The 15831-nt window shown below is 35.2% G+C and overlaps 1 protein-coding gene across 1 annotated transcript in view; it reads left to right on the forward strand.

Moving 5' to 3' along the window:
• Positions 1-15831, forward strand: part of LOC134854445 (glutamine synthetase-like) — a gene marked incomplete in the record, with an annotated part of 29987 nt that overhangs the window by 11567 nt on the left and 2589 nt on the right. Inside the window, 3 exon segments of the mRNA XM_063870697.1 lie at positions 10568-10772; positions 12542-12778; positions 13077-13275. Coding sequence (XP_063726767.1) covers positions 10568-10772; positions 12542-12778; positions 13077-13275 — 641 coding nt within the window.

Below are 15831 nucleotides of genomic sequence, written 5' to 3' on the forward strand. Positions count from 1 at the left end.
AAAATAACTTTGAATGGACAACAGAGCATCAAACACGATTTGAAGAAATCAGAAAATTTCTCACTGAACAAGTTTTAAACACAATCCCAGATCCAAATCAACCATTTTATGCAATGTGGGATGCATCAAATTTTGGCATCGGAGCAGCATTATAACAATCCCACAATGGGACAAATAAAATGAATCTTATATCAGAAAACTTTCGCCTATTTACACAAGCTGAATTACGACTCTCTACTCTTATGCGAGAATGCACAGTAATTATATATACTTTAACAGAATTTGAATTTTTGACACTTGGATCCAAACATCCAACAGTTTTATTTGCAGACCATAGACCTATCATATTTCTTTTTACCCAAAAATCAAATCCAAACTATAGAGATTCCAAACTTACACATAGTATGCACAGCAGGAAAAAACCTTGCACTACCTGATACCCTCAGTAGAAATACACCACTTGAACTATTAACAAGTAAAACGACAATTGATATACAATAAAATATAGAATTTTATCTCGCCAAAGATGAAACATCACCACGACTAGAATGTAAATACGCAATATAAACTGACATAGAACAATCACAAATTAATCATCTACAACATTTTCCACTCTATTTAGATTGTCAAAACAACCATTATGAAGTTGATTTATTCAAGCCAATACCATATTCGCATTGGATCAAAAAAAATACTCAACAAAAAAGAATTAAACAACAACCACATAAAAAGGAGCCATTTCCTTTAATGTAAAGGAAAATCTGACTGATACATTAAATTTACCAGGACCGTTACCAAATGATTCAAAAAACACGATAAATCAAGTTTTTAATCTCCATGACCCACTTGACACCATACCCCTATCAAAAATCGAAATAGAAAATATTTTTCTACCAACAACAGAAAAAATTATACTAGAATTATTACAGAAAAATCAAAACCTTGATCCCGTCATTAGACAACTCAAATCATGGCACAAATATAAAACTAAACCAATGAAAGCTGATACCACAATCTTAGGAAACAAAACACTCCTTAAATACTTCAGAAAATTCAATAACACCACTATAAATGAAAACACAGACATTTTATAATATCAAACACCTGATTTTAAAGTACCATGTCTACCTTTAAGTACGATGTTGATAGCATTCAAAACTTCACACACCTTAAATACAAAAGGACATTCCGGATAAAAAAAAACATAATCTAATTTTATACAAAAGTTTTATTTCCCCAATGCACCAAATTGGATCAAAGTATTCTGCAACGATGGTATAATATGCCAATTGAATAAACCCTATCCAAATCAAAAACAAATCTCAGAAAATCGAGATTTTAAAGGACAAAGTCTTTATTTTAATCACAGAACATCATTTGACACGAAAAGACCAATTTCACCATCCTCAGAAGGAAACCCCTATAGAATGGTAATTGTTGATGCATGTACACATTATGTAGCACTTAACCCAGTACCCCATTGTAAGGCTTATAATGCATATACGAACACTGTATAGCTAAATTCGGATTACCCGAAATCATAGTCACAGACAGTGGCACTGAATTTATTAATAATGAAATCATCACATTATGCCACTTATATAATATTAAACACAAACCAGCTACGTTTCATGCACCTTGGACAAAAGGATTATTTGAAGGCTTGAACCGTTCACTACAAGAATACCTCAGATGTATCATTAATGGAAATGATACCCGATATACTGAATGGTCAACAGATGTAAAATTATTTCCACTCTCATTTAATTCATAAATCACAACAACACTAGGAATGTCACCATATGAAATGGTATTTAACTAAAACCACGTAAACCAATACGCCCACAAAAATGCACAAGGTTATTGTCAACCAAACAAAGATTCAATTTGTTATAACCTACCACTACATACCCATGATGAAGACCACTTTCATCATCCACAAATTTTAAATTTAGCTTCCGGTACCCACGCTGAATGGATTTTAAATAGAGATAAAAACACAATGAAATTTATCAAAAAATATTTAAGAAAATTGCTACAAAGACAAAACATAAATACCCAAATCAATTCATGTTTTACACCAGCAAGAGACTTAAAAATAGGAACATTTGTTTTAATTCCCAATTTCACAACACAAAAAAGAACTTCTAAAAATTTACCACCACTCCGTAAAGGACCATACAAAATAATTGAGAAACCCACTGATGTCACATACGAATTGATTGACACAATTGAAAAAGAAATCATTCAACACCGAAATAACCTTTTACCCTATTACCCAAAAGAATATGCACTCCGTGAATTAACAATATTATATTCTTTAACAGGTTTAAAAATTGTTCAAAACAATTCAGAAACTAAATTAAATCATCACACTGATGAACAAACGAGCTCAAAAATGGATCAACAAAAAAAAATTGTTCACCAAACATCCCCTAAACAAAAAACACGAACATCTCAAAAAGAAAGAAAAAATTGAAAAATGACAGAAAAAATTCTACCACAGGATCAAAAAGAAAAATCTGAACATAGAGAATTATCACGACTTAGAAGTCAACCACGAAAAAATTATAAAACCTTCATTCCACAATCTAAAATATTGAAGAAAGTTGGGTTCAAAAAATAACTTTCATTTTCAATTTCCATCATCTTCTTTTACTTATTTTGAACAATAGACATTTTCAAAATAACATGCTGAAAAACAGTCGAACAAATCTAGTTCAAAATCAGCCAATAGAAATCATAATGAATAAGACACTTTATTTATAGCAATACGACCTTATTGGTCGACACATATTCACCTCTTAGCCTATAACTTGAACTTTCAAACCTTCTCAAAATTTTTATAATATTTTTAACTGATATCACAGAAACCCTATTCATCCTTTTCAAAATCTTTTGCAACCTTTTCTAAACTTTTACTCAATCTTCAAAGTATATATACCCCTTTCCACAATCCTTGAAAATCTCCTCAAGTACGATAATTTAATAACTATTTAAATGTTTCGCAATCTATTTAGTAGAACAAAAGTTTTTCTATTATTTGTAATTTCTCTCACAGTTTTAACATCACTCATTCTGACAATATGTAAATTTTTTTAAAAAGGCAATCTTCACATTCGTATTAGCCACCATTCTTTTATTTCTTTTTACAGGAGAATATTGGAATAAACATAAATTTTCATCAAAAAAGTTCCACTCTTAAAAATTTTTCAAAAGTGCTAATCAACAACCCCCACACCAGTCCCCACCACTAACATCCCAGGAAAACCCAACAACACCCACAAGTACCCAAAACTCCCAATCATCTACACGCATTTCTTTCCAAGACAATCCATATACCTTTGAAGAAAGACACGCACGTTTATCTGAACCATTAGAATAACCCAACAAACACAGAACGCCCTCCATAATGGGTGACTAACAAATACCCTCACGGTGAACCACATTTAGTAAACAACCCACTAAACGTTTCATTCGATACAACACTATCTACATTACCCGAAACACTTTCCCTTCCCTCAACACCTTCTTTAAGCCAAATATCACCATCAACTTTTCCCCCAAATTTTCCTACCAACCTTGATTCACGATATCAAGAACAATCATCTCAGAATATACCACTACGATTAGATTGGATTACATTCGTAGCACCACCACCATTATTTGGTCAACATCAGGAAAGTAATAGATTACACAACTGGGCATTAAACAGATTACAATATCGACACGATAATCACAAAGATATGCAAGAACATAACGTCCAAAGACTACAACAAAGCAGTCTCACACTAAAATTCGATCTTATAGTAAGACTTAATAACATTGTTCAACATCCATTTCCATTAGACCCTCCTAATATCACAGCTCAGTTTTTACCTCCCCCATTTATAACAACAGAAATAAATACGATAGATATACAAAAAAGCAATCGGATACATAACCTTTTATAACCCATACTCAAGATTGTCATACACATGTATAGTCTAACGATATTCACATTTCAACACCTCCTTTTTCTCATTTTTTCCGAACCAATTCAAACCCCTCTCCTCGCACAGGACCTCAAGATTCATTAGTAACACACTACGATTGTGAAGAAAACGAACAGTAAACACTATACAAATATGCTATAAATCAAGTCACACAATGTGAGTCCGAACCACAAGCTATAGAAAAAACAAATATAGTAGCTACACTATACTCAAAAGCCTGAGCAACAACACTAATAGGATACAAATTTGCAGCAACATATTCCGAAAAGAAAGTACATTGTTCCCAAGTTTCAAACGGAATTAAAAATAGATTGGACCACGAATCTTTCTACCAAAGTAATATTGAAATATTACGACATCTTAGCCCTCAAGACTGTAAAAACGAATTAAAGCGACTAAACTTAACACCAAATGAAGGCACAAATAGAAAACTTGTAAATTTTCAAGTTTTCCCAGATGTAGCACATCAAGCAGAACTTGAAAAACGCCAAGGTCACATAAGACTAGATACAAAAATCCCCTTCCATGGAGCACACGGAAGATTAGCATACGATCTTCATGATAAACATTGGATACCACACATAGGAATAAATAATCCCTCAAATTGCAAAGCAGACACAAAAAATAAAGGATACCAATACATAATGTTTTTTGACTGGAAAATACAACTCGAAAAAATAAAACTTACACGTGACTTAAAAGACGATACAATTCTTTACCAAGGAATTAGACTCCCTTGCAAAAATGACCAAAAATTCTGCGATCATACAACACGCACACAAGCAACCTTTTTATGGTTTCTCGAAGAAACCTGCACAGTTTTTCAAGTAGCAAAATACACGCTAGAATGATCAAATTTCACCAAAAATATTTTATCGAATCATTTCCATATGATGATGTAAACCTTGACCAAATCAGAACTACAAACCTTAAATATAGAAACATCCACAATATTCCACATATGTACAGAACAATTTCAAGAACTACTTACAAAAATGGACACTTTACAACGACAATCAATAGATCAAAACTTACGAAAACTTGCAGAAACAGCAGGATTTTCAGACATTTACGCACAAGATTACAGCGGATATTTAAAAGACATAAAATATTATATTCATCTAATTGGCAAAAATTATCGACCACAAGATATCTCACCAATCAATGGTTTTAGTTTTGTACATTTCAAAAACGAACTTTTAGCCTTTCTAGGATGGCCATATTATATCTTAGAAAGATTGACTATATTATACGCAATGTTTTAATTTATTAGATTTATTTTTTCTTTATTAAAAGGAATTTATAACACATATGCAATCCACACACAAGTCAATAGACAACCAAGCGTAGCACGCATACTTTTTGCAGGATTTTTCGGACTATTTTCCACATCTATAAATAAATTACTTTTGGATGCACAAATAAAAGAAAACAATACAAAATTATCAACTACACCAAACACATATGACGAATCACAGAATAACACAAATACATTACCTAAAGCACCACAACTACCTAGTTTAAATCGTAGCCATCCACTATCACTAGTACCACGAAACTTCAGAAACTTAGCACAAGTAAACATTGCAAATTCAAGACCAAATCATATACAAAGTCCAATTCAACACATTGTAACACAATAACCTCAAAACGACGATACATTACATATGAACAAATATTCAAACAACCGCATACCACAAATTTTCAATCTCAGAACAATCAACAAAATTGGATCCCTTCACCGTTCCATTTCCCATCCAGCCAACATCCAAAACCCAATTCCCATCATCTCAATTTTTGCTTTCCCGCCACTTGAATCATCCCACGTTAACCCATCATCCGGCATCGATTTTGACACTAATTCAGACATCACCGTTTTTAATACAATTTCCCAATTTAATAACTCAGACATCGAAACCACAGACGAATTTGCAAACTCCGAACTCAGCCCATCAACATTTTCCCATCCCACCTTTCGACCCATTCACTCCCAGTCCACAAATGATTCCCCCTCTACCATTTCTCATATTTCCCAAGCAACCCCGACATACTCCCCCTTTACCAATGACCGTTCCAACAACAATTCCCCAGAAACCACACGAATTTCACAAGAACTAGATAATCTAATAACACTCCAACAACAAATACAACGTCCTCACACTCTAACCATTCACCAATTATCATCAACATAACATCATCAATTTCACCAACTCCTACACCCTCTTCAAATTATACCCCTTCTTTAGCTCAATCCTCAACATCAACCCATTCATCATCCACTACTAACCGTGCATATAAAACATTCAAAAGAAAATTTCCTAACCACCCGTTTCCCTCCAAACCCGGAACAACCCGCGATTATTTAAACCACCCTGACCACACTAATACTCCAGACTTTCTCCAAAATTCCCTACCCCTCTTCCCCCAATATACCATTAGTCATTCCAACCCTCACAATGAACAACCCTACTATGTCGATGAGCATGTACTAAACCCCACACTTCACTGGGCATCATTTTATTAGTTCTCAAATCCACTTTGTATACCACTAAATAACACACCTCACGAAATAGAAAAAAAGTAAACTTGACCTTTTTAGACTAACCACAGCACTAACACCTAGACAATTTACGCACGTAGGATATAAAAAATTACTAAACATTTTCACTGCACCCCGAGCTAATGATTATTCTATTGAACACTATGATCACAACATCATCAGACCTAATCAAGATCAATTTCTCGACAAAGATAAGGTCGCTAACCCACAACTAACCGAAAAATTTTTCATCCAACCACCCTGCATCTTTACACTAAGCTCACTAAATAAAAAACACGACCACATCATTTCCGAAGCACTAATCGACATCCAAGCCTATGAATCATTTTACGATAAACTCAAACTTTTCACTAACCTTTCACTTCCTCACTCCAAAAGAACGAGATCTGCACTGTTCACACGACATCATGTTACGAAGTAAACAAACGCAAACTTACACATATTATGGATTCATTCAAAATCATTTTGATTTACACACACCTTCACGACAACCCCACCATCATTTTCAAATTATTAATTCAAAGAACACTTCACCATTTTCCTTAAATTTCACATACTGTATTAAAAACACTAATTTCCAGGGCATCCTGAGAAGTTACGACCCAATAACCCAATTGTATATATTTTGTTCACTCACCAAGACCTTTAATGTGGAAGAATCCCGACCCCTCATTATCCCGCATGAATATATTCAAACTATAGAAATCCCAATATTAGAATTCATTCACAATACTAAATATAATCACAAGCTTTTTAACTTCATCCAGCACAGCAATCACGAGTATTCCGTTGGCACTGAAGAACTAAACATCATAAAAGCACTTCAATTGCTTTGGCCACTACTTGAAACTAAAAATATCATTCGCCTATTAGCAGTGTAACTAACCACATCAGATTCAATACACGATATCTTCCCTCATGGCTTCTTCCCCGATAATTAGGTAAGTACAAATTAAATAATTTAACACTAATAATCTCAAAACAGACTAACCATTTCTTATTAAATGTTTCTTCATTAGTCTTTAGATCACCATCATTTATAAACAAGAAAACAGAAAACAGAAATAAAAATTGCAAACTCTTTGATACATTATAATATTTTCAAATAGCAAACTATTTTAGTTCATAAACCTTTCTTAACTAACCGCAATAAATGACGCAAAAAAAAAATTATTCACCACAGCAGTAAATTCATCTATACATTTTTTTTTCCCAATGGGGTAAATCTAAATACACTGAAAATAATTTATTAATTTCAATCCCCACAATGCAGTATATTTAAAATTTTCAGCAGTAAACTTTTACAAATGTCAGCAGTACTAGCACAGCTCGCCCACGACGAATTGTTTAAAAAATTGATTTCAAGTTTTAACTTTCACTGATAACAACTCAAACTAAAATAACAGGTTTCAAATTTTCTTTTAACCTGGTCGGAAAGGAATTATATAATAATCCCAATTAACCAACGCAGCTTACTAAACACCATAAAACACAAACTAACAGCATGACTAAGAAAAGAAAACCCACAGTATCCAAACTGGATTAAACTAGATTAAAGAACTGATAGTTTATTCTTTTGAAGACTATTGATAAGTCTAAAAAAGAAAGCCGAAAACACCAAAAAGTCGAAAGACAAACCCAAACCAAACAATTTGATTTTTAAGAAAAGGACACAACTAAAACAAAAAATGGAAAAAACCAGAAACAAACGCGACACAAAAGGTTAATACAAAACAGGACCCCATAAAAAACCAGCATGAAATCAAACCCTCACTCCTGGCCTAACCCACCAGAAGAGGACGACCACTGAGCATGCTTAATAGCCGGCCTAACCCACCGTGCTAGAATTCACGCTTTGTGACACACTCCTTATTTTTGATAAGAGGTACTCAAGTGTGAGTAACTCTTTTAAAATAACTGAACTAAAATTAAAAGATTTTGCGCTAAAAACTAATAAAAAATCATAACTAAAAAGAAGGACTAACTGAACATTTATTTATGTAAATTATATTTTGCAGTAATATGGATCATACACAATCACGAAAATGAGCATCAAGCAGCTAAGACGACCTCATCACACACAACCTATAGAATGGCTGAACACAACCCATATGCCGCTCACAACCACAACTCAAAGGATTTGAAGTACGGCTTGACTCTGAAGCAAAGGGCTTCATTGAAACAGACCAATGACCACCTCGATGTTCAAGTATAGGTACAGATCCGAGTTACAGGGCATTCCCTCCAAACTCGAGCTTCACGCCATTCCCAATTCAGATCGAAACATAGTTTTCCATGTACAGACGATCATAACAAACCATCTTGAAATCAGATTGATTTTGTTGACGGTCTCAGTCATCGTTGAATGACAAAATGAAATCTACGATTCCAGTTTCCTGGAGCTTCTTCCCCCAAGAATGGAATAGAAATGATGCTCGCGAAATACGAACGATCAATCATCCATCCTCCATTACAGAAATAAGTCAAAGAAACAAAAACTCTGTAAACCCCGGATGGGTGGAACCTGATCCAAACTATATATAATATTATTGGTTTTAAATTAGGTATTTTATCCCTATAAAATATTGAAGATTAACCAGTCATACTCCATCTAACTATCAACCCATTTATTGGTAAGTGCTGAAATTACTTGTAATTTCAGCACCAGAGCATTTTGAGTTTAACTTACAACCTAGTTGCTTTCTCCAAGAGACCGACTCGTATCAAACCAGTATACTCTAGATCTATATTGCTCAATCATACAAAAATTGAACGCTCATTAAGTATTTTCTACCTTTTTACTTAGAATCGTTTACTTGTTATTGTTCCAATTTTTGTAACAAAAGTGACGGAATATTTGTGCTCGGGGTGCGTTTTTTTCTTCAGACAATTTTTGTTTTTTTAACTAGCCATTTATGACGGAGTTTTTTCACATCATTCTAAATTTATAATTGTCCCAAACTTAAATTTTTTTAAAGTTATGGGGGTTTAAAACTGCCATTTTGGCCATTTTGGCCATTTTGGCCAATCTAGGACAATTAAAAGCGCCATATGCTTCGCGTTATTAACGCTTTAGCGAGATTTAATCCGTCTAAGAAATCGTTTCAAACTGGTTCAAGTAAGGTTATATGCCAAAAATGATTTGTTATTAGAAGCAAAATCTATCACTTTGTACTTAATATGGCGTGTGGGGGATGTTCACATGAAAAATCTCAAATTAAAAATAAACTTAACTTTATTGTTTTGCATTTAATTGTTTCATGTTATTACTGCTTCATAGACCTTAAAAGGCAGTCGGAACATTCAGGGCTTCGCCCTGATACGAGCAGTCTTGTTCAATTTCAACTTTTTTCTGCGAACTTGGATTTTTTTATTGTTAATACATTACGATATTTCTCAATTTTGGCCAAACTCTTCCAAAATGGCAAAAAAATTTCTTTTTTCATAAAATGACCAAAAAACCCTAACCAAACGCTCTCTTATCTGAACCGACGTGGTAGAAAATTAAAGTAGGAAAATTCATTTTAGTTGATTTGAATTGGTTTTTAAAAATTTATGAATTTGATAAAGTCAATGGATTATAATCGATTTTTTTATTCCTTTTTGTAGTGTGAATGCAACATGGGAATAGATTATATTGATAATATTTTAGACCTCAAAGATCCATTTCAAATCATTTCTTCTCTTTTTTTCTTAGATGCGGGATAATTTTATAAAACGAAAAAAATGCTCATACAGTTTCGTGCAAAATCATAGGCAAAAACTTAATTCGCCATTGCTAAAAAATCAGCACGGATTTCAGAAAAAAACTATCTGCCAAAAATTGGATTTGTAAACAGCACCAAGGAGGATCCTGTGGGTTATCAGAAGACGAGGCCGTCAATGCCCCTCCCTCAGCTAATGTATGTTTTTTATTGAGCAATTTTATAATGGAATTTTTTTGGGTAATTCAGTCTTGGCAAATTTTCTCTGATAATCTAGTCTGCGAACGCAAAAAAAGTTGTCCATCTAGGTGCAAAGTGATCACACGTGAGGCCCTGAGTTCCATGGTCGGCTGCGGAATTGGAATGTGTTCCCTTGCATGTGTGTTTGATGCCTCCACTACACCCGCGAACTACCCAAAGATAGCGGATCGAGGGTACCCCGACGTGTTCGCTGTGCCCGACTGGGGATCGTGGCATTTCGCGCCCTGGTCGGGAAGCGATACTGGGTCGAGTGTAAGGACTATTAGTAGCAATGAATTGTTTCCATATTAGAGATTATTCAACAGACAATTGTCAATTTAAATAATTCTGATAAGTAAGTACATAGAAGAAGGTCAGATAGCCCATGAAAAAATTCTCATACAATTTCCTGCAAAATCATAGACAAAAACTTAACTTTTTTTTTCATTTTTTTATCAATTTGTTCTCTTTCGTCGCTCTTTATTTGCTGATTTGATCTGTTCAAGCATTTTTCATGATAACAAGACTGCTCGTATCAGGGCGAAGCCCTGAATGTTCGGACTGCCTTTTAAAGTTTATGGAGCAGCAGTAATAACATAAAAAATTAAATGAAATAAAATAAAATGAAATTTTTTTTTCTAAAATTTAAAATCTTTTATGAAAATCATCCCCCCACACGCCATATAAAGTATAAGAAGATAGATTTCGTTCCTTGTAACAAATCAATTATGGCAAATAAGCTTCGTTCAACCAATTTGGAACGATTTAAATGGCGGATTAAACCTCCGCTTACGCGTTAATAGCGCGAATTATATCGCGCGTTAATTGTCCCAAAGTGGTCAAAATGGCCAAAATGGCAATCTTTAAACCCTCATAACTTTACGCAAAATGATCACAGGCAAAATATTTTTTCAAATTTAAGCTCAGGACAACAATGGCTTTTGAATGATATAAAAAACTTCCGTCAAAAATGGCTAGTTAAAAAGTCGAAATTTGTCTGAAGAAAAAAAAAACCCAGCCCGAGCACAAATATTCCGTTACTTTCGTATCGAAAGTCGGAACAATAATAATTTTATAAGACTATTATTATCATAAAAGATGTTCGAACAGATCAAAACTATATGAAATACAAGACTGCTCGTATCAGGGCGAAGCCCTGAATGTTCCGACTGCCTTTTAAGGTTTATGGAGCAGTAATAACATTAAAAAATTCAATGAAATACAACAAAATGAAAAAAAAAATTTCTAAAATTTGAAATTTTTTTAATTAAAATCATCCCCCCACACGCCATATAAAGTACAAATGGATAAATTTCGCTCCTTGTAACAAACCATTTATGGCAAATAAAGCTTCTTTTAACCAATTTGGAACGATTTCTAAGACGGATTAACTCTCCGCTTACGCGTTAATAGCGCGAAATATATCGCGCGTTAATTGTCCCAAATTGGCCAAACTGGCAATCTTTAAACCCCCGTAACTTTACAAAAAATGACCACAGGTGAAATATCTTTTCAAATTTGAGCTCAGGACAACAATACCTTTTGGATGATATAAAAAATTCCGTAAAAATGGCTAGTTAAAAAGTCGAAATTTGTCTGAAGAAAAAAAACCCACCCCGAGCACAAATATTCCGTTACTTTCGTATCGAAAGTCGGAACAATAACAAAAAGGATAGCCAAACTGCTTTCCAAGTTGCATCGAAGATCCCGACCACCACGATGCAAGTAGGAAATACAAAAGTTAAAGAAAAAGGCTAGAACCTAGGCCAGAGTTCCATCCCTTCATGAAGTGGTCGGAAAAAAATAAAAGCGATAAACTACAGAAAACCTGAGAATTATCTTTTCTTGAAAAGATCATTTTTTAAACTTTTTTGCTGTACTTCTTTCAATTTTTTAATATAATTTGAAACGCGCTGATTTTCGGCTCACGTTTTGGCATAAGATTTCATAAATGGTCTGTCTTATTTTGCTACTTCCAGCTCGTTTTGTTTCAGTTTATTTCGTTTTTTCAGCATTTTTATTGTCCAGTTACTGTTTCGCAGGTAGCCGAAGTAATGGTGGAGCTGCATGAAAAGGACGAAGCTTCCACTCCCTGTGGATTCGACGTGCGACACGTCTGTTCAACCATGGTTGATCGATTGAAAAGCGAATTCGGCTTAGAGCTCTATTCGGCCTTGGAGTATGAATTTGTAGTGCTAAAAGACAGACAGAAGATGAACGAAGGACCTCATATCTACTCGCCTGTCCGAATGAAGAAAATGGAGAAACTCTGTTTCACGGTTAGAAAATCCTTTCTTTGCTCAATCGAATGGAAACGAGCTGAAAGAACTAGGTTAAATCTGGAAGAATACTCAGTCACTCTGGAATCGTGGTGTCAAATCAATTGTTTTCAGTCAAACCGTTTTTTCCTTAAAAAATAATGGGCGGGACATTTTTCTGGAGAAGATAGTTATTGTTTTATTGTACTCGTTAAACTAGTAGTTAATTGAAACAGAGAAAGCAGATTATCCTGGCAAGGTTCAAAAAAAGTAGGGTTAAGAAGTGTGAAATGTGATAAAAAAAAGGTGAATTCTTTAGGCGACAGAGAGACTGAAAAAGGCGGGCATAATAGTTGAGGCCATGAACCCAGAGTTCGGACCGGGTCAGTACGAGATGACCATGCAGCCGGCCATGGGAGTGAAGGGAGCAGACAATGCACTGATGTTCAAACAGTGTATCCGGGAGACAGCTATGGACCATGATCTATGGGTCACTTTCATGTCATGTCCTTTTCCAAGTATGTACTGCAATAGGCACAGACAAGGGACCAGGAGGGGGTAATGTTCAGAAAAAAGGCTTGACAGAAATTTTCTGTATCATGAAAGGTTTTGTTGTCCTGAGCTCAACTTGGAAATTTTTTTTTACCTATGATCAATTTTCCTAAGGTTATGGGAAGGCGCGGATCTAGGAGTTTCTCGAGGGAGGGGCAGATTTTCAAAAAAAAAATTGAAAATTTTGTCGACCTTTTTTCTTTTTTGGTCGACTAAAGTTTGATCAAATTTTCTGCGCCGCAGGCAATCTTTTGAAAAAAGCCCAAAACAGCGTTTTTTCGGCGCGCGCTACACCCTCAAAATAAGTATAGAGTGGCGCCGACGGCGTTTTAGAAAATTTTTGGGGTCGTCAGCAAATATGGATACCTCAAAATAGTACCATTGGGTCGGCAGGGGGTCGAATCCCCGAGAAAAAGGTATATGCCCCCGCCCCCCTCACCCTAAGTCCGTTACTGGTTATGGGGGTTTAAAGATTGGCATTTTGGCCAATTAGGGACAATTAACGCGCGATATATTTCGCGCTATTAACGCGCAAGCGGAGATTTAAATTTAATCCGTCTTAGGAATCGTTCAAAATTGTTTAAAGCAGTCTAGTTGTCAAAATTTCTATGCTACTAGGAGCGAAATCTATCATTTTACTTTGCACATTAAACGCTTTGAGTTTTAAAAGCATCTCAAATTCAAAAAAAAATCATCAATTCTTATAAAAAGAACACTGCTTCATAGAACTTTATACGGCAGTGAAAGCATTCAGGGCTTTGCTTGATACGAGCAGTACTGTATCAACTAGTACTTAACATAGCGTGTGGGAGGACGATTTAAAAAAAAATTCAAAAAATTTTTCGAAACTTTTCATTTTCTTGTGATTTTAATTTCGCGGTTTCTTACAAATTGTTGAATACTCAATTCTGATTGGCTGAAATTAGTTTTGCACCATTAGTTTTTCCGTTTTCTCGATTATAACGGACATCACACATAAGGGTAATAGACAGGTTATTTTCAGGATTATATACAGATTTGAAGCAATGAAAACTGTTTTTTTTTGTGACCAAATCATTTCATCTACTAAATTCGTTTTGTGTTCGCAAAATGGCTGTAGATTTTCTTTTTTATTATAAGAAGTCTATTCTAATCAATTTTTATCATTTGCAAGAAACAACGTGCTAAAAAATCAAAAAAGCATTAAAAAGTTTAAAAGACGTTAATCGATTGATAATTTCAGGCATTGGGTTCTCGGAAATGTGAGCAGTCGCCCTATTTTTGGGGTATGAATTAACTTCCATCATCTCAAGACTGGCGAATTTTAACCTGTTCTAAATTTGGAACTTTCAATAAATCAGATTCAAATACAGGGTGTTTCAAATAAACTGTAATTTTATAAAACGCTATAACTTTTTTTTGAGAAGAGATAAATACACAATTTTTTCTGCACAAGATAGATAAGTGGCGGAGATTTGAATATCTGATAAAATTGTTTTATAAAAGATGCTGAAAGTGTCCGCCGTTTTGAGCAACACAGCTTTGTAATCTTTTCGTCAAATTTCTCAATGACTCTTCGATATTATCGGGCGTTATTGTATTTCGGGCATCTTCTACAGTTTGCATGAGTTCGTCAAAACTTCGTGGATTCGCACCATGAACAATTTTCCCCAGATGACCCCACAGCCAAAAATCCAGGGGATTCAGGTCCGGACTCTGAGGTGGCCAGGGTATAGGGGTTCGTCTACTTATAATTCTGTCGTTGAACTTTGTCCCAAGCCAACTGAGTACGCGTCCCGTGCAGTGACATGTGGCTCCGTCTTGCATAAACCATATGCGCCTCAAGTTTCGTCGTTCTCGAAGGACTGGCCAGAGGTCGTGTTCCAGCATGTTCAGATACGAAAACTGGTTCAGTGTTATTGGTCGTTGCTGTTCGTCTACGAACCAAAACGGGCCAAGAACAGCTCCTTGAAGGAAACCCATCCAGCACATCACTTTCTTTTTGCCCTGGTACTTGCACTCCGCGTATTCTCTGGGGTTAACTAAACTCCATCTCCTATCGTTTTGAGAATTTGGAGAGCTGTCGAGCACCCACCACTTTTCGTCTGAGAAAATCACCCGTGAAATCTGCCGCTGTTTCAATCTTGCTCAAGCACCAGACACCAAAAGTAAGTCTCAAGCCGAAGTTCGTCTCTTTAATTTGGTGTGTTTTGAGCACTTTGTAGGGCTTCATTTTGGCAGCTCTCGCGAATCTCCAAGTTGTGGTGCGGCTCAACCCCAAATCAGCTGCTGCTTTAGTTATTGAATCTTTAGGATGAAAATCAAAGTGTCTTATAATACTGGCATTCGCTTCATCGGTTCCTGGTAACCCCGTTCCTTTTCGATGCTGCCCTTGAAATTTCGATAACCCGCCTCTTTCTTGGAACCGTTTCCACACTCTGATAAACTGCGTAAGTTGAAGTGTTGATGCAACGCGTGGGGCAATGTAATATTCATTGATATATCTTCTCCGAACTTCAGTTGGGGATTCATAAATTGCAAAC

The sequence above is a fragment of the Symsagittifera roscoffensis genome, chromosome 9, assembly GCF_963678635.1.
Source record: "Symsagittifera roscoffensis chromosome 9, txSymRosc1.1, whole genome shotgun sequence".
Lineage (NCBI taxonomy): Eukaryota > Metazoa > Xenacoelomorpha > Acoela > Convolutidae > Symsagittifera > Symsagittifera roscoffensis.